The sequence below is a fragment of the Acinonyx jubatus genome, chromosome A1 (assembly GCF_027475565.1).
Source record: "Acinonyx jubatus isolate Ajub_Pintada_27869175 chromosome A1, VMU_Ajub_asm_v1.0, whole genome shotgun sequence".
Classification (NCBI taxonomy): domain Eukaryota; kingdom Metazoa; phylum Chordata; class Mammalia; order Carnivora; family Felidae; genus Acinonyx; species Acinonyx jubatus.
The window spans coordinates 68,837,033-68,861,078 of NC_069380.1; the positions used below are offsets into that span (position 1 = coordinate 68,837,033).

A 24,046-nucleotide genomic window follows, 5' to 3' on the forward strand; every position below is an offset into this window, starting at 1 on the left:
ATTCTTTGTTGTGGGACTGTGTGTCAGCATCCCTGGCTTCTTACATATGAAATGCCAAGAGCACACTCTCAGTTGTGCCAATGAAAAATGTTTCCAGAAATTACCAAATGTCCCCTTTGGGGGCAAAATAGCCCCTAGTAGAGAACCATTGCCAGATCCTTGCTGTTTAAAATGTGGATCCATGCATGAGAGAGCATGTTAAAAATGCAGCATTTCAGACCTACTGATTAAGACTCTGCATTTCATAAGCTCCCCAGGTGATTCACATGTACATTAAAGTTTGAGGCACACTGGTCTGGAGTGAGGCCAAAATGAGACCAAGATAACAAGACATTTCACTTCTGGACTTGTTGTAGGAATTACATAAGGGTCAAGAAGATCGGTTTCTTCAAAACTATTATAATTCAGGTCAGAAGATAAAAAAGGAAGTTGAATTCCCTTCTACTTACCTGGGACATTTGGTCAAGTGTTACCGCGCTTCCAGGAAAATATACAGTCATGTTATCATTTCCTATATTCAGTACTTTAATCTGGACTTCGTTTTGTTTGGGGAAGACTGGAAGAGTTTTCTGAGCAAAATAAAAGAAGATTAGCAGTGATGTCTCCATGCATATTGAAGATAGGCTTGCCCTAGCACAACAGTCACCACCCCCCACCCCCACCCCTGCTACAGCACAGAAAGCCGCACCGGCTGAGATACCAAACTCCCCTGTGAAGTCTTCAGTTGTTCACCTCATGGCACCCACAGAAAATGATGCTTGTACAAAACATGGAAGAAATCACAAAGAGGCTGCTCTGGGTCTTACCTAGCCTCCTCCAAGTCAAAGGATACCAGGTTATGAAGCCTGTTCTCTGAGGAGGTCAGAGTAACCACAGCCCAAGTGGATGTTTATCTTGTTGTGACACGTGAGATCTACTCTCCTGGAGGCCACCATCATCCCCTCTAACTTTGGGAGCCTGGACCACAGCCTTGACAGTGCTCTCGACATCCTTCCATAGGTATTCTATGCCCTCCTGCCTCCACACGTTCCTTCAGGGCTTCTGCCTTCTCCCTGTAGTGCTCTCTCTCAAATCCTGGGGTCCGTGGAGCAATCCTTTCAATTCTAGTCTAGAAGCCTACACTAGTCCCACAGTTCATTTTGCACAAAGCGAGCTATGTTCCAGAGCAAGTGAGTACACGCACGTTCACAGGAACACGACGCACGGTAGCCAAAACATGAAAGCAACGCAAATGTCCACTGACAGACGAATGGATAAACAAAACGTGGTCCATCCAACAGTGGACTATGATTCCACTTTACCAAAGGAGATTCTGACACCTGCTACCGCATGGAAGAAGCTTGGGGACATTATGCTTGGTGAAACAAGCCACCCAGCAAAGACCACTTGGTGTATGAATCCACTTAGATGAGGTACCAAGAGTGCACGAACTCATAGAGACAGTAAGTGGGATGGTGGTTGCCAGGGGCTGGGGGAGGGGAGATGGGGAGCTGTTTTTAATGGGCACAGAGCTTTAGTGTTGCAAGATGAAAAGCATTCTGGAGATTGATTGCACGACGCTGTGAATGTATTTAACATGACTGAACTGTATACTTAGAAATGGTTAAGATGGTGAATTTTTTAATGTATGTTTTATCACAATTCCAAATTTTAAAAAAATTTAAGAAGAGAGAAGGAGGGAGGGAGGGAGAGATAAAGACAGAAACAGAGAGAGACAGACAGAGAGAGACACACACACAGAGACAGAGGGGAGGAGACAGACCGAGACAGAGAAAGGAGGAGGGGAGAGAGGTGGGAGGGGAGTGTTTACCTCCTGTCTTACACACTATGTAACGCCCGTTTCCGGGGCCTGGTCTCAAACTAACAGCACTAGAAACCTGGTTTAGTGCCACTGTGGGTCCAACAGACTGAGTGTGGACTGGAGTGGGGACTAACATCACTAGAAACTTGAGATTACAGAGGTGTCTTCCCAAAGACAATTTACATATTTTCAAAGTGCTTCTTGTTTGTTGAGTGATGAACTTCTAACCAGACTTCCTAGGAGTTCAGATTGCGAAAAACAAGTTCCATGAACTCCCGCTCCCCTTACATAAACCGTGTCAGTGGAAACTCCCTGTGTCACCGCCATGCATACTTCTCAAGTGAAGCACACCCATCTGACTCTACTGCAGGCTGCCCCCTTCACAGTGACGAGAACCTATAGTGCGCACTGCCCCAAAAGGACCATTTTGCCCCTGCAACACATCCACATTGTCTCTGGCTCCAGGACAGTCTGTTGGCAGAGACCCTGGCCTCCCCTAATCCCCACAGCCCCGGAGAAAGAAGCCTTCCGAACGTTCCACCTGACCCTCAGGAAAAGCCACTGGGGGACCAGAGGGCAACTCACATCAATTTCCACTTGCACAATTGCCGCCACCACGAAAGCCATGGAAGCCAGGAACATTCCAACTGTCATCTTCTTCAAAGAGCTGAGACATAAGTAAGAGTGACTCTCAACCAGCCTCATACACAAGCGAGCTAATGATAACATTCCTTTCCCGCCATCCACCCAAACAAAACTAACTTCCCTGTGAAATACTGTTCGAAAGTATCTCTTCCTCTCTTATTTCTGATTGAGATGAGGAAGGATATATATAAGGGAGCTTATTTGCATTTTCACATTTAATTTCTAGAAACTATGGCTTAGGCGATATGTTGGATGACAGTTAACATTTCTATCATCTACATATATGAAAGCTTTAATTAGAAGCTTTTCAGGCTGCCTTTTACAGCACTTTTATGTTAAGGGCAAATTTCCAGAAACATCAGCACAGAGACCTCTCATTCAAATATAATTCTTTAAAAACCCCATCATATAGGTGGTGTGCTGGGAGGGGAGACATTCTTTCCAGCTGATGGAGTGCAGTCTATTTGCAAAGCCCTGGGACTGACAGGGCCTCACCCCCACCCCCAACCTGCTGAGAACCTACGTGAAATTGAAGCCACATTTTGCAATCAGAGGATATATCACGGCATCCACAATGGGGACCATGATGACGATCAAGATGGCGTTCACGGTCTGTGGGTGGAGTGGAGAGGAACTGTTAGCTGTTGTCTCAAAGGCACTTTGATCTCAGAAAGCAACTGAAACATCTTTTCCTACCTGCATCTGGTCCGGCTGAATTTCAAGAAGTCCCTGAAAAGAGCGGGGGGAAAGTCTCACTGATCAGTTCCCAGAGGTGATCAGTTGGGGAGGATGAAGAATGTCGTGACAGGGAAGGGTAAGAGGGTGAAGGGACTAAAACAGAGGAGCGGTGACCAGGGGAGGGAGAATAGCTGGACGTCCCGAACTTACAATTTTCCCACTCATAGCTGTGGCTTGCAGCGTCCACCTGGAGCCCTAAAAATGAACACGTTCACTGCATCATTTGGGAACACGAGTTTTAAACGTTTTACAAGTCAATGTTGCGTCTCTTCCAGAGCAGGAAGGAGGTCTGAAATGTTATGGGATTTAAATGTTTTTCTCAACCTCAAGTTTATCTTCCAGCTCCATTGTCATGCTGGGTAAAGCCAAACAACTTGCATTTCTGCTGCACAGGTTAACACAACATATAGCTCTCAACCCCAGGGAAGAATCTAGAAAGCACTCTTCTGAGAGACAGCCACCCTTAGGAAATACAAAGACACAGGCTGGGGCCTGTTGGAAAGCATGGCATCACCTTACAAGGTGGAGGCAGCTACGTACACGTAAGATATTCTACATTCACTGGCATCACAGTTTCAAGAACATCTTTTTGTTTTTTTAAGTTTATTTATTTATTTTGGGAGAGAGAGGGAAAGTGAGAATGAGTGGGTGAAGGGCGAGAGAGAGAGAGAGAGAGAGAGAGAGAGAACCCCAAGCGAGTTCTGCATTGTCAGCGCAGAGCCCAATGTGGGGCTCAATTCCACGAACCACAATATCATGACCTGAGCAGAAACCAAGAGTGGGACACTTAACTCACTGAGCCACCAGGCACTCCAAGAACATCATTATTGTTAAGAGCCATGTTTGACAGTCTAGGCTGTCCTGAAATAGAAATCCACCAATAGAGTGATGGTTCAGGGGCGCCTGGGTGGCTCAGTTGGTTAGGGATCCAACTCTTGATTTTGGCTCAGGTCATGATCTCATGGTTTGTGTGATTGAGCCCCACCTTGGGCTCCATGCTGATGGTGCAGAGCCTGCTTGGGATTCTCTCTCTCCCTCTCTCTCTCCGCCCCTTCCCCTTGCCCCCCCCCCCCCATCAAAATAAATAAATAAACATTTTAAAAAAGAGTGATGGATTTAACCCTGCAGCCTAGTTACATTCAACTTATTTTATATAAAGAGGATTCAGGACTGTATACAGGTACATGTGATTATTTCCATGGAGGACTGAACACATAAAGTTTTCAATCTGTCAACTCCGTTTAGAAGGCATTATGGAAAGTCAAGAAGTACACCACTGCTTGAGTTCTTAAGAGATGTCAGGCACGGATCACTTTATGCACGGTCTCTAATTTGATCCGCACAGCCTTGCCATGGGCGATTACCCTTCCAGGAGCATTACAGAATCCGCCCCCCCCCGCCCCAGTCATACAGCTAGAAGGTGATGAGTGTACTGCTAGAGCAAATCTGATTCCTATTCAGCTGGTTCCTATTCAACATGCAAAACTGCCTCCCTGTGCTTAAGATGCTGGTCTAAATCCCATATTTACAACTAAGGAGATTAATGTGTTCACTCAAATTTTTTCCAAGAGTTGTTTTGTCCTCCTAATAACCCTTCCTGTACAATAAAAGGACCTGCGTTTATAATTTTTTTTTAAAGCTGCAGTTTCTAGAAGAAACACTATCTCATTACTCTGGCAACCGAGTATTCACGCATTGAGTTGTTTAACCCAAATCTGAAAACTTCCTAGGCACACGTCTTCCAGTTGTGGGAGCAAGAGGAGGGTGACAAGGCACTGATCTGGGTTTGAGTTCTTTGCTCTGGTTGGAATGACTTAGGTAGTCATTTCACATCCTTGGATCGTACTTCTAGCTCAAGCATTCCATTTTAGAGCAGAAGGTATCAAAGCCTTTTTCAGCTTAAATGTTCTGTGGATCCCATAAAAGGCAATACTGTACATCCTCTGAGCACACTGTATCAGTAGAAAAGCTCTTTATTCTTGGTTTAACTGGTAAGAGTCCTAGATACTTTGATCAAGTCTTTCCCAGGGCTCTGTAAGCTGACCACACCTGATTTTCTTCATTGTTTTGCAACAGAAATGTGGATAGAACCATCTAGAGTTGTGGTGTTTTGTTTTGTTTTTTTTTAAATTTTTTTTCAACGTTTATTTATTTTTGGGACAGAGAGAGACAGAGCATGAACGGGGGAGGGGCAGAGAGAGAGGGAGACACAGAATCGGAAACAGGCTCCAGGCTCTGAGCCATCAGCCCAGAGCCCGACGCGGGGCTCGAACTCACGGACCGCGAGATCGTGACCTGGCTGAAGTCGGACGCTCAACCGACTGCGCCACCCAGGTGCCCCTGTTTTTTTTTTTTTAAAGAAACTCAGTGTGATCTAACACTTAGTAAATAAACGAAGTATAAAAAAGAAACTGGAAGAAAACGTTTTTAGAAGCTAAATACTAAGTACTGCCCCGTCCGTGGTAGTGCCCAAGGAATTTTGCTAAATAAAGATGTAAAGAAACACACACAGCTTTACATTACCTGCTGGTCAAACAAGGCCCAGAACATTGGGAGCGGGATATACAGGAACATCACCCTCGTAACCATCTTAATTTGAGAGATGAGCCTCTCCTGTGGATGAAATGGGGAAGGATGAATCAGTGTCATTCACAGCTGTCAGCAGTGTTGTTTCAGGATAGACACATGCAAACAGAGACAAGCCGGGAGGTGACTAATTGTTCCAAAGAACCCTCCCGAAAATTTTTTTAGAAAACCCAGAATTCCTCAGCTATTTAAAATGAGTGCGAATGTCAGTTTAAAAGGCATCTTACTAGGGGCACCTGGGTGGCTCAGTCGGATAAGCGTCCAACTAGACTTCAGCTCAGGTCATGATCTCACAGTTCGTGAGTTCGAGCCCCGCATCCATGCGCTGACAGCATGGAGCCTGCTTGGGATTCTGTCTTCCTCTGTGCCCCTCCCCCGCTTGTTCTCTATCTCTCACTCAAAATAAATAAGAATAAACTATAAAATAAGTAAATAAATAAATAAAAGGCATATTACTAGAATTTAGATGTAATTCCAATAAATGTAACCCCGCCACCACTGTTCACTGATTCTTCTGTTTTCACACTGGTTACGTGACCACAATCACGCATAATTAATGACCGATTCTAGCAAATGAAAACCTATGAAAAGATAATGTTGTTTGCAGCTATACCCACCGTTTATCAAGTTCTTCTCAACATTAACACACATTCTTGCATAGTCTTGTTCAAAACACTAGTCAGGTTTACAAGGATACAACTGATTATTTTGTCCACGTGGCCTTAATCATACGAACCGCCACTGTGGCTGTCCCCGTGCTGGAGGAAGACCCCAAGAAAACTGCAGCCATAACGGTCACTCACATCATATTTCTCTTTAGCCCAGTCCAGCCAGTGCTCCCTCTTGGGAAACTCCTTACTCCGATGCTTAAACCTATTTTTGAGGGCAAACTGAAGGAAGGAAGAAAAATCACATTTCAAAACACAACCGATTACTTTATGAGGGAAACACATTTCAATACAACTGCCTTTAATGGAAAGCTGTGTTTGTGAGAGAAGCAACGTATATATCGTATAAACTCGTGTAATGATGATGCTAAAAGAACCTGCATTTATTCCTAATCTCTTTCTAACTATGAGCCTTTGAGTGGGGTAAACAAAGCCATATTCTTACTACTTGAGTCTCTGGGCCCTCTAGAGAGGAGCATTCAAGAGAAATATAATGTATGCCATTTGTGAGTTCGGTTTTCTGCTGGCCATAGTACAAAGTAACAGGGATCTAAGTCAATCAGAGAAAGACAAACACCATATGATTTCACTCATCTGTGGAATTTAAGAACAAAACAGATGAACATGTTGGGGGGGGGGAAGAGGGAAACAAACCAGGAGAGACTCTTTTTTTTTAATTTTCTTTTTAATGTTTATTTATTTTTGAGACAGAGAGAGACAGAGCATGAGTAGGGGAGGGGCAGAGAGAGAGGGAGACACAGAATCTGAAACAGGCTCCAGGCTCTGAGCTGTCAGCACAGAGCCCGACGCGGGGCTCGAACTCACAGACCGTGAGATCATGACCTGAGCTGAAGTCGGACGCTTAACCGACTGAGCCACCCAGGTGCCCCTGGAGAGACTCCTAAAGATAGAGAACAAACTGAGGGTTGTTGGAGGGGAGGTGGGCAGGGGGATGGGCTAAATGGCAATGGGTAGTAAGGGTATTGTGATGAGCACTGGGTGTTGTATGTAAGATACGAATCACCAAATCCTATTCTGGAAACCCAAATTGCACTGTATGTTAACTAACTAGAATTTAAATAAAAATTTGAAAAAAAATAACAGGGATACACCTGAAACTAATATAACACTATGTTAACTGTACTAGAATTAAAATAAAAAAGATATATATAAATGTATAAAAAAAGTAACAGGGAAACAGGTAAAATTCATTTTAAATATGTTATATATTATTTAATCCAATAAATCCAAATGATCTTACATATGATCTTAATATGTAATAAGAATAACTTTAATATTAAATCAATAATTATTTAAACAATTATTAATAAATTAATAATATTAAATATTACAATCGATGAGAATTTCTATATTTCTTTTTTCATACCAAGTCTTCAAAACCCGGGGCGTATTTTATATTTACAGAACATGATCAATTTTTATCAGAACTATTTGATTTATATTTACTTTTCATAAATTTTGTTTGAAAAACTAAATTTATATACCTAAGTTGTTCCAAATATACTTAAAAGTTTTCCACTCACTGAACTGAGTATCAGCTTTAAAGTGTAAGAGTGAAAGTAATAATAATAAAATAAATTTTTTAAAAGATTTTTTTTTTAAGTAATACACCCAACATAGGGCTCAAACTTACAACCCTGAGTCCAAGAGTCGCATGCTGCACAGACTGAGCCAGCCAGGTGTCCCATTAAAATTTAAGAGTGAAGGAGCACCTGGGTAGCTCGGTCGGTTAAGTGTCCGACTTCGGCTCAGGTCATGAGCTCGCGGTCCGTGGGTTCAAGCCCCGCGTCGGGCTCTGTGCTGACAGCTCAGAGCCTGGAGTCTGCTTCGGATTCTGTGTCTCCCTCCCTCTGCCCCTATCCCACTTGCACTCTTCAAAAATAAACATTAAAGGGGCGCCTGGGTGGCGCAGTCGGTTAAGCGTCTGACTTCAGCTCAGGTCAGGATCTCGCAGTCCGTGAGTTCAAGCCCCGCATCAGGCTCTGGGCTGATGGCTCAGAGCCTGGAGCCTGTTTCCGATTCTGTGTCTCCCTCTCTCTCTGCCCCTCCCCCGTTCATGGTCTGTCTCTCTCTGTCCCAAAAATAAATAAACGTTGAAAAAAAAATTTAAAAAAAAACATTAAAAAAAAAGTGAGAACTCACAATATAATATAGCAATATATAGGAAATTGTGTAATTTAAATTAATTTGAATGAAATCTAATTTAAAATTCTGTTCCCAGTTGCACATGACACATTTCAAATGTTTGAGAGCCACATGAGGCTAGTGGCTGGACAGTATAGATCGACAATAACATTTATTTCCTGCCTTTATTTTTTTTAAATTAATTTATTATTATTAAAAAATTTTTAATGTTTATTTTTGAGAGAGAGACAGAATGCTAGTGGGGAAGGGGCAGAAAGAGAAAGAGACACAGAATCTGAAGCAGGCTCTAGGCTCTGAGCTGTCAGCACAGAGCGTGATGTGGGGCTCAAACTCACGAGCCTTGAGATTATGACCTGATCTGAATTCAGATGCTTAGCTGACTGAGCCACCCAGGCACCCCTTTCCTACCTTTAAATGTGCCTGTATGCATGTACATCACGTTGATGCACATGGAAGAAACCATATTCTGCATGTTCCTGTCACCAAATTGTCTTTGGAAACAAGACTTCCGATGGCTACATAGCATGGCTACATCTACTAGAAGTTAAGCACTGTTCTCCTGCAATTTTGTGTTATAAAATTTTGCTGTTATAAATATGACATTGATAATCTTCTATATGAATCTGTGTTCATTTTGTGTGTTCATTTTAAAAAGTGATTTTCTTAGTCTTAATTCTGAAAGTAGCATTACTGACACTCCAGACCCTTGAGATGCAGCATCAAACTACGCCTCTCCACTTCCGTTTCACTCTTCCTGACCCGCATTAGCCATGGTTAGCCAGCGTGATAGCTGAACAGTCACTCAGCTTTGCCTTTCTTTGACTACCTATCTAATTCGAAAGTTCAAGAGCCATTTCTATCCCTCCCTTTTTGAGTTCAGTTTGTGTCCTTTTCCATTTGGTCAGTTTTATAAGAAAATTTAATTACCAGAATAGTTAAGAACATTAAGAAAATGTTTAAAGAGAAGTCAATGTTGGGGCACCTGGGTGGCTCAGTCGGCTAAGTGTCTGACTCTTGGTATTGGCTCAGGTCATGATCTCACAGTTCGTGAGTTTGAGCCCCACGTCAGGCTCTGTACTGACAGTGAGGAGCCTGCTCGGGAAGCTCTCTTTCCCTCTCTCTGCCCCTCCCCGCTCATGCTCTCTCTCTGTTTCTCTCTCTCTCTCAAAATAAATAAATAAACTTAAAAAAATAAAGAAAAGTCAATGTTTCATTGCATTTTAATTTGAAGGAGGTAGAAGGTTCTGGGGTGGCTAAATATCACTGACAGAGAAAGCTACTGAAATACTTACACCAATGCACTTGACAACTTTAGCCATGACATTACCCTGGGGCTGAAACTTCTTGTACATTCCACTGCCAATGACGAACACAACTGGGAAGGCAAAAGAAGACGTTAACAAGGCGTTTGACAGAACTACCTGTGACCTAGAAGACGTGTTTTTATTTGAGTTACAACCTTGTTTTGGAAATACTGGGATTACTCACAGAATGGGCTTGCCTTCCTATGTCCCAGTTTGGAAAGTGCTTTTGATCCTAACAATCACAGAAGCTTTGAGCGGTGGTATATTTGTGCTGTCATATACAAACATTGGAGCCTATTACTGTCCACTTCCCACATTTTGGGGTGGCTCACAGACGCTCCATACGGCTATTTAAGTGCAAGTTTTATTCTTAAGCATAGGGAGACAAAGGAGTAAGTGCTTTCACGTAACAGATCAGCGCATAATTCTATAAAGACAAAAAACAGCTTTAATTTTCTGATTGCAATGGCAGAAGAGTTTCTTCTTTTTTAATAAATCTTCAGAAAAAGGAAGAAACTAGTTTGTTAAAACCTTACTTAATCATGTGTGGCAGAGTTCATTGTGGTCACGGTACAGAAAAACAGTGGTGAATTTTTGCATCTGCGGCTACAGTTTTACACAGTTAAAGCACTTTTACAATAAGGCAATTCTTCCATGGATCTTCCTAGAAAAGGCATATTGTAAAAATAGAAAAAGCATTCCTTCAGGAGACTCTGGAAACCCAGTACCGTATGAGGATTTCTGATCGTCCAATACCACAGTTTAATCATTTAAAAGCACCGATGGGTTGATGGAATGCCACTTAATTTCCTGAATTTAAAAGGGCCTGAGATTTTGAGAAGTGCTACCTCTGAAAGCATATGTCCAAGTATGTGCCTGTGTTATAGGTGTTCTTTATGGTTGAATAAAGAGAAATATACTTGAATCCTCACCCGATGCCAGTCTTCCTTAATCCAGAGATGGCAGAGATACCCATAGATGGAGTCTACTCTGTTTTACCAACGAATATTTTAATCTTTAAGCTTCTGATTAACTTACGCCTAATTCAAGCGCAAGATTGCTGCTGAAAGAAACTTCAAGAGACAGCATTGATGCATAGAATTTGGCCTATTCTCAATTCTTCCATTCGAGAAACATTGTATGATGTAAGAATGACCCATGCAAACTAAATGACAATTTATCTAATGCCAACTGACTACAGCGTCTGGCCTCGAACAACAGCTTTTGAGATCCTTTTTTATCTCCTTACGCAGAATCGGAGAGGAGTAGGCATATATGGACTTTTTAGGGGAGTGTGGCAGTATTTAAACAGTTATGGAAGGAAATGGACACAGAAAAAAAGGGAAAATACTGAATTCTGGCTTGGATGTAAGGGTGAAGCTAATTTGCTACAAGCTGAACAAACAGGGTTAAGAGGGGGCATAATTGACTCTATGAAGAACTGAAAACAAGTCAGAGAAAGTAATAGTGCCAGCACTTTCTCATTTGAGTGGGAAGCTGCAAAGACCTGAGATGCGTATTGGGCTCTGTTTCCTGCTTGTACTACCATTACAGGTTGAATCGTGTCCCCGACCCCCACCACCCCCCGTCCCCAGAAGATGCTGAAGTCCTTACCCCCAGTACCTCAGAATGTGACCTCATTTGGAAATACAGCCTTTGCAGAAGATCAAGTTAAGATGAGGTCATTCAGGTGGCTCCTACTCCAATATGACTGGTGGCCTTACAAAAAAGCGCAAATTTGGACACATGTGCACACAGGGGAAGGCCACAGGCAGATTGGCATTGTGCTGCTTCAGGCCAGGGAACTACCAGAGGTAGAAGAGAGACCTGGAAGAGATCCCTCTCAGTAACTTCAGAGGGAGCAGGGCCCTCTCGCCATGTTGATTTTGGATTCCCCACCTCCAGAGCTGTGAGATGATAAATAAATTTGTAATGAAGCCACCCAATCTGTAGTGTTTTGTCGCAGTAGTCCCAGGAAACGAAGACACCTGCCGTGTTTCAATGTAGACTATCCTAGGGCGAAACTGTCCATACTTCCTAAAAAGCCAGGGCCAAGAACTAATGTGTGAATGAATGTATCTAACAGACACATATATTCCTCCCAACGGGAAGATACTCTGGTAGAACCATTTCGAGATGATGTATTGTGGAAATCTGGATGTTCACTGGAAGTATTTAAACGCTAACTGGACCAGGCTGCCGGGTCTTGAGGCAAGCTGGAGACGAGCACACGCTGATAAGAGCAAAAGCGTTCGGTCATGGGGTCATCTAGTCTAATAGATTCTGTCACTTTTCACCTTAAATCTGCCTAAATAGTGTCAAACTTTTCAGAGCCCAGCTCAGTTGATCCCATTTCCTGTAAACTCTTTTTTGATCTTATTTCCTCTGAAGTAATATGCCAACTCTACTTTGTTTGAATGTTCAGAGCACGGGAATTATTATTACAATTTATTCCATGAAGTTTTAAAAAATTGGTCACAATAATTAATGTGAGGGTCTGACCTGATCATAGGATTGTACTAATTCAACTGATTTCTACTTACTCAGAGCTACAGCCATGAGAGCAGCAGGGACCCCAAATGCCAGTGGGTAGCAAGCTTGTTTACTGTGAATTCCACATTGTTGAACTGGGGAGAAATTATAAGATTAAAATTCATTATAGCATTTTTTTATAATCTTATTTTTTAATATTTATTTATTTTTGAGACAGAGAGAAAGAGCATGAGCAGGGGAAGGGCAGAGAGAGAAGGAGACACAGAATCTGAAGCAGGCTCCGGGCTCTGAGCTGTCAGTACAGAGCCTGACGTAGGACTCGAACTCACAAACTGTGAGATCATGACCTGAGCAGAACTTGGATGCTTAACCGACTGAGCCACCCAGGCGCCCCTCATTATGGCATTTTTAATGCTCATATATGGTTATCATTTTTTTAAAAATCCCTAACTGGTTATTACATATTGCTTTTACTTGATGTTCTAGACTTACCCATTTGCTTTATCGATTTCATTGCCTGCTGAGCCCAGCAGCTTTGTAGTAGAAAGAGCAAGAGACGAACGTAGGTTCTAATCTTAGCCCCTAAATAGATGTCTGACACTGGCCAAGCCAAAATCAGTGGGAATCCTTATATGGATTTTCTTGGTGGGAGAGATAAAAGTAACCTGGATCCAATAACTTGAAGACAGGGGACCCAGTAAATAAAATCAAAAGTACCCTGGAAAATCAAGAGTGTGTGTTCCTGAATTCATGCTATTTAAAAAACAATTAGATGGCCCAGGGCAGGGGTCAACAAAGTTTTCTGTGAAGAGCTGGAAGTAAATATTCTAGGCTTTGTGGACCATCCAGTCTCTGTCCCAACTACTCAACCTTGACTTTGTAAGGTGAAAGCAGTCATAGACAATAGACAAATCGATGGTCTTGTCCAGATTTCTGGATTTGGCCCATCAGCCATAGTTTTCTAACCTCTGACTGCACATCCATTGTAGCTCTGAAATCCTAGGATTGGTGAGGAAAAAAAAAATTAAGACTCTGGAAGGAGAAGTAGAGATTATTGGACATTCCTTCTTTTTCTTTTTTTAAAAAATGTTTATTTATTTATTTTGAGAGAGAGCATGGGCACGAGTGGGGGAGGAGCAGAGAGAGAGGGAGGGAGAAAATCCCAAGCAGGCTTTGTGCTCAGCCTGACATGGGACTTGATCTCATGACCATGAGATCACGACCTGAGCTAATATCAAGAGTTGGACATTTAACCGACTGAGCCACCCAGGGTCTCCTAGAAATTCTTTCAATGAAATGGAGCCTCCAGGAATAATCTGATCCGAAAGGGGTTTGACTTTGTCTTTGACTGACTAACCGTTTCACAATTCGGTAGAGAAAGAAGTTAACTCGTAGAAAATTGATAGTCACGCAAATGTTTCCTGTTCATAGCTGTCCAAATGATTCTGTTCGTGGCAATGCAAACTCACTCTTCCCTCTGGGAAGAGCGTACATCTCTGTTGTTCAAATCCTTATTGGAGCTGATTGTAGCAGTGTTCCTCCAGTTTCTTCACTGATTAATCAGTCATATAAAATCTCAGCACATGTTCATTTTATATTTGTGTGAGAGCTAGGATTTTACCTTTAAAATTATCCTTTAACACATTCTGTAATTCAAACATGCATAAGTGCATATTCTACTAGAACCTGGAAGTGGGGGAGGTGAGGGAACATAATGAAAGAATAAAGTATCTTTATTATTATTTTTTTAAGTAGGCTCCATGCCCAATGTGGGGCTTGAACTCACAACCCTGAGGTCAAAAGTCGGATGTTCTATGGACTGAGCCAGCCAGGTACCCCAAAGCTATTAAATGTTTATACAAAACAAGTTGGAATGGGATTTAAGGGTCATCCTCAAACTACTACTCCAGGCAGAAATACATAAATCCCCACAAAATATTTTCTTTCATCATTGAATCTGATTTGCAGTGTGGACACCACCAGGTTGTTTTGGTCTAATCTGTCCCCGGATAGTCCCTTCAGGTGGGAAATTCACAGACTCTCAGTGGAGTGTCAGCAAACACAAATACCTGAGCGCTCTTGACAGCTGCTGTCTCCTTCTCCATCCCGGGAAGTTCTTTTAGAAATAGCTAAGGGGTACCTGGGTGGCTCAGTCGATTAAACATCCAACTTCCGCTCAGGTCATGATCTCACGGTTTGTGGGTTTGAGCCCTGCGTCAGGTCCTGTGCTGACAGCTCAGAGCCTGGAGCCTGCTTCGGATTCTGTGTCTCCCTCTCTCTCTGTCCCGCCCCTGCTTACGCTCTGTCTCTCTCTCTCTCTCTCAAAACTAAATAAACATTTAAAAAATCTAAAAAAAAAAACCAACAAGAAATAGTTGAGATGAGAGGAAGGCAAAGAATAAAATGTTGCCACTAAATTCTTCCCAACTCACTGCATATCGCTGGGGAGCACAAATTTGTGCCCAAAGGCACAAATGCCAAGTACGACCCATCCAGGTCTGGTTGCCAGACAGCACCTCTTTCTTGCCTTCTCTCTTACCATGAATAAAGACTTTGCATTAATAAAAACTTAGGAAAAATTATTGCCATGCTAGGGGTGTTTTAGATTCTTCAGTGGTCTTTGGGATAAGGGAGTCAAATAGGATTAGAAACGACACGAAGCTCATTTTCTGGATTTTGAAGTATCCGACAGCGGAAGCGTAATGGGAGAAAAGAGGGACAAAACAAACAAACAAAACAAGGACTTAAACTTGCCACCTGACTTTCTCCCCATAATTCAAAAAAAGAAAACCGGATATGTCTTACCTCTGAGCATGGGAGTGATGATAGTAGAAAGCAAGCTTCCAGCATTAATGGCCAAATAAAAGATGGAAAAGAATCGGTTTCTTTGTTTTTCCTGTAATTAACAGGATAAGGTTACAACATGACTTTGGTTATATATCAACTGATCAAATGTGGCTGATGATCGGTCCTTGAAAAGAATCAAATGGAGAACAGACTTGGTGTCTGTGGAATAATTCCTGGATGTTTATATTTGTTTTATGTAGTTTCTGTGAAGGCACATGATCTCACCTGGCCCTCTTCGAACTGGTCTCCACCAAACGCAGACACACAGGGCTTTATTCCTCCGGTTCCCAGAGCTATCAGGGCCAGGCCAATCATGGACAGTGCCCTAGGGAAAGGAGAGGCAATATTGCAGAAATGTGAGATTCTTCAAAGCAGGAGTCTCTCTGTCCTCTAATTTCCCTCAGAGGACCAGGGACAGTGGTTCTATTTGGGTTCCTGGGCCCAACTTCCAATGTAGGGAGGGGAATCCTCATGCTAACAATAAACAATTCACGGCCACCGGCTGGGTGTCCTACAATTCAAAGCAATTCTGACACTCTCTACCCGGAGACAGTATCAGATTCCACAGCTCATATGACCCAGCAACAGCACTGCTGGGAATTTATCCAAGGGATACAGGAGTCCTGATGCATAGGGACACATGTACCCCAATGTTTATAGCAGCGCTTTCAACAACAGCCAAATCATGGAAAGAGCCCAAGTGTCCATCAACTGATGACTGGATAAAGATGTGGTACATATATATAATGGAGTACTACTGACCAATGAAAAAGAATGAAGTCTTGCCATCTGCAACTACATGGATGGAACTGGAGGGTATCATGCTGAGTGAAATACGTCAGTCAGAGAAAGACAGATATCATGTTTTCACTCATATGTGGAAGTTGAGAAACTTCACGGAAGACCATGGGGGAAGGGAAAGAAAAAAAAACTTATGGTTACAGAGAGGGAGGAAACCCATAAGAGACTTTTAAAAACAGAGAACAGGGGCGCCTGGGTGGCTCAGTCGGTTAAGCGTCCGACTTCAGCTCAGGTCACGATCTCGCAGTCCGCAAGTTCGAGCCCCGCGTCGGGCTCTGGGCTGGTGGCTCAGAGCCTGGAGCCTGCTTCTGATTCTGTGTCTCCCTCTCTCTCTGCCCCTCCCCCGTTCATGCTGTGTCTCTCTCTGACTCAAAAATAAATAAACGTTAAAAAAAAAATTAAAAAAAAACCAGAGAACAAACTGAGGGTGAAAGAGAGTGAAATGGGTCATGGGCATTGAAGGTGGCACTTGTTGGGATGAGCACTGGGTGTTTTATGTAAGTGGTGTATCATGGGAATCTACTCCTGAGGCCAAGAGCACACTGTACACACTGTATGTTAGCTAACTTGACAAAAAATAATACTAAAAAAAATAATTAAAAAAAAATTCCACAGGTTAAGGGCTCAGTCCTATAAGACTGCCTTCCCCCCGACTTCAGGCACCACAGGCAAGCCTAGGTTGTCACCTGTGCTTCTGACTGATAAGCTACAAATTGGAAGTTCCAAAGACCATCTCCTTGAACTTCAGATACAAGCCACAATCCCAGGTTGTTGCCTGTACTTCTGACCTACTGGCTATAAATCAGTATAAACGACCTCCTTGTAGGGTTCAATTAACTTGCTGGAGCTGCTCACAGAACTCAGGAAACACTTTACTTACTAGATCACCAATTTATCATAAAAGGATATAACTTGGGAACACTCAAGTGGAAGAAATGCACAGGACAAAATAGGTGGGAAGGGGCACGGAGCTCCCACGCCCTCTCCAGGGTGCCTCTGTCCCCGTACCTCCCTGTGCCTACCAACCTGGAAGCTCTTCCAACCCTGTCTTTTGGGTTTTTATGGAGGCTTCCTTACATAGGCATGCTTGATTAAATCATTGGCCTCTGGATATTAACTCAATCTCTAGGCCCTCTCCCCCTCCCTGGAGGTCAGGGGGTGGGAATGAAAGTTCCAACTCTCTAGTCACATGATTGGTTCTTTTGGCAACCAGGCTCCATCCTTAGCCAGGTCCCCAAAGTCACCTCATCAACATAACAAGAGATAGTTCACCACTCTCATCACTTAGGGAATTCCAACGGTTTTAGGAGCTCTGTTCCCAAAACAGGGAAGATTGAATATGTATTTCTTATTATAAATCACAATCTCACAGTAGTTAAACACAGAGAAGGGACTCAACCTGTTTGAGAAGATAATTCACAGGAATACAGTCTTGATAGTAGAATGAAATTTGAATTCATGGGCCTTAACATTACTACCATAATCTACTATCTTTTGATCTTCTCAGGAGATGCAGAGAAAGCATTTGACAAAGTACAGCATCCTTTCTTGATAAAAACCCAAGATCATAAAAGCTATTCACAAAAGATCCACCGCTAATGTCATCCTCAACGGGGAAAAACTGAGAGCTTTCCCCCTAAGGTCAGGAACACGACAAGGATGTCCACTCTCACCACTGTTATTCAACATAGTGTTGGAAATCCTAGCCTCAGCATTCAGACAACACAAAGAAATAAAAGGCATCCAAATTCGCAAGGAGGAAGTCAAACTCTCACTCTTTGCAGATGACATGATACTCTATGTGGAAAACCCAAAAGACTCCACAAACTGCTAGAACTGATCCATGAATTCAGCAAAGTTACAGGATATAAAATCAATGCACAGAAATTGGTTGCATTTCTATACACCAATAATGAAGCAGCAGAAGGAAAAATTAAGGAATCTATTCTATTTACAACTGCACCAAAAACCATAAAATACCTAGGAATAGAGTTAACCACAGAGGTGAAAAATCTATACACTGAAAATTATAGAAAGCTTGTGAAATAAACTGAAGAAGACACAAAAAAATGGAAAAACATTCCATGCTCATGGACTAGAAGAACAAATATTGTTAAAATGTCGATTCTGCCCAAAGCAATCTACATATTCAATGCAATCCCTATCAAGATAACACCAGCATTCTTCACAGAGCTAGAACAAACAATCCTAAATTTGTATGGAACCAGAAAAAAACCTGAATAGCCAAAGCTATCCTGAAAAAGAAAACCAAAGCTGGAGGTATCACAATTCTGGATTTCAAGCTATATTACTAAGCTGTAATCATCAAGACCGTATGGTACTGGCACAAAAAAAGACACACAGATCAATGGAACAGAATAGAGAACCCATAATAGACCCACAAACGTATGGCCAACTCATCTTTGACAAAGAGGAAAGAATATCCAATGGAAAAAAGATGGGCTCTTCAGCAAATGGTATTGGGAAAACTGGACGGTGACATGCAGAAGAATGAACCTGAACCACTTTCTTGTACCAGACACAAAAATAAACTCAAAATGCATGAAAGACCTAAACATAAGTCTTGAAGCCATCAAAATCCTAGAGGAGAAAACAGGCAACAACCTCTTTGATCTTGGCCGCAGCAACTTCTTACTTGACATGTCTCCAGAGGCAAGGGAAACAAAAGCAAAAATGAACTATTGGGACCTCATCAAGATAAAAAGTTTCAGCATGGTGAAAGAAACAATCAGCAAATCTAAAAGGCAACCAAGGGAATGGGAGAAGATATTTACAAATGACACATCAGATAAAGGGTTAGTATCCAAAATCTATAAAGAATCTATCAAACTCAACATCCAAATACCAAATAATCCAGTGAAGAAATGGGCAAAAGACATGAATAGACATTTTTCTAAAGAAGACATCCAGATGGCCAACTGACACATGAAAAAATGTTCAACAAACTCATTAGCAGGGAGATACAAATCAAATCCACAATGAGATACCAGCTCATATCTGTCAGAATGGCTAAAATTAACAACTCAGGAAATGACAGATGTTGGTGAGGATGCAGAGAAAGAAGAACACTTTTGCACTGCTGGGGGGAATGCAAACTGGTGCAGCCACTCTGGAAAACAGTATGGAGGTTCCTCAGAAAGTTAAAAATAGAGCTACCTCGCAACCCAGCAATTACACTACTAAGTATTTATCCAAAGGACACAGGTGGGCTGTTTTGAAGGGGCTCATGCACCCCCATGTTCATAGCAGCACTATCGACAATAGCCGAAGTATAGAAAGAGCCCAAATGTCCATCGACGGATGAATGGATAAAGAAGTCATGGAGTACTCGATCCAAAAGAATGAAATCTTGCCATTTGCAACAATGTGGATGGAACTAGAGGGTATTACGCTACGTGACATTAGTCAGTCAGAGAAAGACAAGTATCATATGACTTCACTCATATATGGAATCTAAGATACAAAACAGATGAATGTAAGGGAAGAGAAGCAAAAAATAATACGAAAACAGAGAGGGAGACAAACCATAAGAGACTCTTAAATACAGAGAACAAACTGGGGGTTGCTGGAGGGGTTGTGGGGGGGATGGGCTAAATGGGTGAGGGGCATTAAGAAGGGCACTTGTTGGGATGAGAGCACTGGGTGCTACATGTAAGTGATGAATCACTGCATTCTATTCCTGAAATCATTATTACTCTGTTAACAAACTTGTATGTATATTTTAAAAACTTAAAGCAACCGCTTGAATACTGGACAAGGATTTATGTATGGAATTCTTTTGTAGCTCTTACCGTTTTCAGTAAAATAATGGGTAGGTAAAATGTGTCTGCGTGCACTGTGTCTAGTACAATCATAATAGAATCATAATAGTCATGAAAAGCCATGGAAAAAGACAATTTAAATGCAAAGCAGAGTATCAGGTTATGTGGTATGATCTTAACTTGTTTACAAAGTACAGAAGACTGGAAAGAAGCAGAACGAAAGATTTACTACTATAATCTTTTACAATGATAGAAGAGATTATTTGTAATAATGGAGGGAATTAAGGCTTAGTTATTTTTACTTCCCTTGTATTTTCCAAGTCTATGTATTTTACCTCCTGAATTGAAAAAAATCACTCATGGAACTTACCAACTCCCATTTTGTAGTTTTGTTAGATTTATAGTAGGTACTACAAACTTCAGGTTTTTAAAATTTTTTTTTATTTATTTATTTTGAGAGAGAGAGGGAGCATGAGCACATGCACAAGCTGGGGAGGGGCAGAGAGAGAGAGAGAGAGAGAGAGAGAGAGAGAGAGAGAATCCCAAGCAGGCTCCATGCTGTCAGCACAGAGCCCAGTGGGGGGTTTGAACTCACAAACCATGAGATATGACCTGAGCTGAAATCAAGAGTTGGACACTGAACTGACTGAGCTACCCAAGCACTCGCAAATTTCAAGTTTTATAAGGGTTTACTCCAAATCTTCTTGTTTGCAAATATTACTTTAAAATTCTAACAAATATTTTAGGAAACTATAGATAAAGTCAAGGAAGATACTGCACATTGAAAAATTCCTTTAAAAAATCTGCTCAGGGGCGCCTGGGTGGCTTAGAGGGTTAAGCGTCCGACTTCGGCTCAGGTCATGATCTCACGGTCCGTGAGTTCAAGCCCCGCATCGGGCTCTGTGCTGACAGCTCAAAGCCTGGAGCCCGTTTCAGATTCTGTGTCTCCCTCTCTCTCTGCCCCTCCCTTGTTCATGCTCTGTCTCTCTCTGTCTCAAAAATAAATGAACGTTAAAAAAAAAATTAAAAAATCTGCTCATCTTAGGGCTCCTGGCTGGCTCAGTCAGAAGAGCGTGTGACTCTTGATCTCGGGGTTGTGAATTCAAGCCCCATGTTGGGTGTAGAGTTTAGTTAAATAAATAAAACTTAAAAAAAATCATGCTCCTCTTCTTGAATTAACTGGCTGAAGCACTTTTTTTGTTTGCCTCTTAATAAACTTGTGCTTAGTGCTATCACTCTTTTATTTTTATTTATTTATTTTTAAAATTTTTTTATGTTTAGAGGCACCTGGGGGGCTCAATTGGTTGTCTAACTCAGGCTCAGGTCATGATCTAGCGGTTCATGGGTTCGAGCCCCATGTTGGGCTCTGTGCTGACAGCTCAGAGCCTGGAGCCTGCTTCAGATTCTGTGTCTCCCTCTCTGCCCCTTCCCCACTCATGCTCTGTGTCTCTCCGTCTCAAAAATAAATATTCAAAAAAATTTTTAATTTTTTTTATGTTTATTATTTTTGAGAGAGAGAGAGAGAGACAGAGCGTGAGCAGGGGAGGGGCAGAGAGAGGGGGAGACACAGAATCTGAAGCAGGCTCCAGGCTCTGAGCTGTCAGCACAGAGCCTGACGCGGGACTCAAACTCACCAGCAGTGAGATCATGACCCGAGCTGAAGTTGGAAGCTTAGCCAACTGAGCCACTCAGGCACCCCCAAACATTTTAAATGACAACAGAACATGGCCGGTTGGATATGATGTACCGGGCCCTCTAGTGAGAGCTGTAGGTATGCTTGAATATGAACTCCATGAAATACCCGAAGAGACTAAGCTTTCTTGAATACTTACCACGGCCATGCTGTGGGTCCTTTACCCAGATTAAGGCACAAAACTGCCACACGAGGTAGGCACTAGTTAAAGTGAGGAAACCTAGGCACAGAGGTTAAGAAATGTGCTCAAGATCCCACAACTAGTAAAGGGCATAGCCAGCATTTGAACCGTTAGCCTGGCTCCAAAGTCCATGTTCTTAACTGATACCATAGAAGAGAAAACTGAGGCCTGGGGAAGGTGGGCTGCCCAGGTCTTACAGCTCCTTTGTGAGTAGCTGGGACTCAGACATTGGAAGTGTGAGCTCCTGACCCAGTCATACAACCACTCCCTCCCACCAGCGCAGTTCTCTGTGGGCACCGAGGGTGTTGCAGCAAGGGACTGGGTCTAAACAGCAATCCGATTGGCTAACAAACCAGAAACGCCGGAATTGCAGAAACCAATTTGAATTTCAGTGATATTTCCCCAACCCATACCATACGTTACTCATAGATCAAGGAACGGAAGCACAAGAACCAGAAACATAATACATTTTTATAAGGCCAGACTGTAGTGATAGGAAATTAGTCTCACAGAGGAGCGTTTGTCAACGGCACTTTCCATCAAGAACTCAGAACACAGGGCTGCAATAAATATTTCTGAAACTGAATTACTGAAAAATAAGCGGAAGTATGGTACGAGGAGACACCCAAAGGCACAGAGTCTTGAGGAAATCTGGCACGATTAGGGATCAAGGTCTGTGGGAGTTCTGTCCCTGGGAGGAAGATCAAGATTAACACAAGTATTCCGGGCGCTGACCGTGTGTCATGTGACATGTACCCGAGACAGCAAGGCGTCGAGTGAGCAGTGGCTCCAGACAGCTGCTAGGATGGTGACATACATAGACCCAACTCTTAGTCAACGAAAAAGCTTCCTCTATGCTGATGAGGGAGGAAAGACCTCCTTGCATTTACGGTGAAGTTCAAGGAAAAAAGATGAAAAATTAGAGCACAGAGTAAGCCACCAGTGGTGGGGGGTGGGGGTGGGGGAGGGCAGCAGGTGTCAACTCACACATGTGTGGGGAGGCTGTCAGGGATTCCGTCATGGTCGAAGTCTGTGAGGTCATTAATGGAACTGACTGAAATCACCGCCTGTCCGATTGTGTACACGATGGACAGCGACACGATCGTCCTGTGTTGAGAGGGGTTAAGAGAACCTAAGTTAACTGCATGGTAGGAGCCCACTTCCTTCCCTCCCACAGAAAGGCCTCCTGCTTCAAAAGACAAGACGCCAGCCATTGTGTACTTGTTTCTCAAACTTGAGTACCACTGGGAACTCTTCAAACAACAAAATGAAAAACAAAAACAAGAACTGTTAACTCCTAGAAAGGCAGCCTGCTGGAGAATTTGTTGCCCAGCACACACGTGTGAGTCACATCGGCTGGAGCCAGGGGAAGGGGTGGAAGATCGGTTTCATCTCTGAATTACTTGAAAAACTCAGTGTTTCCTTTTACCTAACTGCTGAGTCCGTCTATCTTCAAAAGTAAGAGATACTTATCTTGTGCCTGATAACAATATTTGGCCAGGAGTGGGCCATTAATTATTTACCAAAAAAATTTTTAATGTTTAATTTTAAGAGAGACAGAGACAGAGTGTGAGTGGGTTGGGGCAGAGACAGAGGGAGACACAGAATCTGAAGCAGGTTCCAGGTTCTGAGCCCCCTACGCAGGGCTCAAACTCACAAAGTGCGAGATCATGACCTGAGCCGAAGTCGGATGCTTAACCAACTGAGCCACCCAGGCGCCCCACTTATTTTTATATTGTATTGAATGTACAGTGAGTTCATTTGTGTTTTCCAGGTTATCTAAGTATTTTACCTCCTGAATTGAAAAAAAGAAAATCACTCCTAGGATTTACCAACTCTCATTTTGTGGTTTTGTTAGATTTATAGCAGGTACTACAAATTTCAAGTTAAAAACAATTTTTTAAAGTTTATTTATTTTGAGAGAAAGGGAGAGAGAGTGTGCGAGCTGGGGGGGGGGGGAGCAGAGAGAGAAAGAGAATCAGTGAATTTGGCCCAGAAGAACCTCCACTTCCTTGCTCATTAAGTCCTGGGGACATCTCAGTAACCCTCTATTGGGGGCACTCGTGAAGCTGATCCTGTAGAATTGGATGAATGCCCCACATCCTCCCCGCCCAGAGAGCAGTGTGAGCCTTTCAACAGCCGGCACATACATTAGGGAGCTTCTTTGTTCTCTAGACCTTAACTCTGCGCCTCACACGTGATTAATGATAGACAGTATCCCTGCTACTATTTCAAGAGGAGACAGAGATGTCACCACTGTTTGGAGGAAGGAAAGAACCTACCAGTGCTACCTGCATTCACACTGCCAAACGCCAGGCACGGTGCTAGACCCGGGATACGA

General features: G+C 42.7%; 1 protein-coding gene across 1 annotated transcript in view; it reads right to left on the reverse strand.

Moving 5' to 3' along the window:
* Positions 1-24,046, reverse strand: part of SLC15A1 (solute carrier family 15 member 1) — a 56,680-nt gene that overhangs the window by 14,368 nt on the left and 18,266 nt on the right. The window contains exons 5-16 of the mRNA XM_027065128.2: positions 22,693-22,812; positions 15,474-15,573; positions 15,207-15,297; positions 12,452-12,535; positions 9,897-9,979; positions 6,574-6,660; positions 5,708-5,797; positions 3,335-3,379; positions 3,143-3,175; positions 2,970-3,058; positions 2,387-2,468; positions 450-569 (exon numbers count right to left, since the gene is read on the reverse strand). Coding sequence (XP_026920929.1) covers positions 450-569; positions 2,387-2,468; positions 2,970-3,058; positions 3,143-3,175; positions 3,335-3,379; positions 5,708-5,797; positions 6,574-6,660; positions 9,897-9,979; positions 12,452-12,535; positions 15,207-15,297; positions 15,474-15,573; positions 22,693-22,812 — 1,024 coding nt within the window. The remainder of the gene's footprint in view (positions 1-449; positions 570-2,386; positions 2,469-2,969; positions 3,059-3,142; positions 3,176-3,334; positions 3,380-5,707; positions 5,798-6,573; positions 6,661-9,896; positions 9,980-12,451; positions 12,536-15,206; positions 15,298-15,473; positions 15,574-22,692; positions 22,813-24,046) is intronic.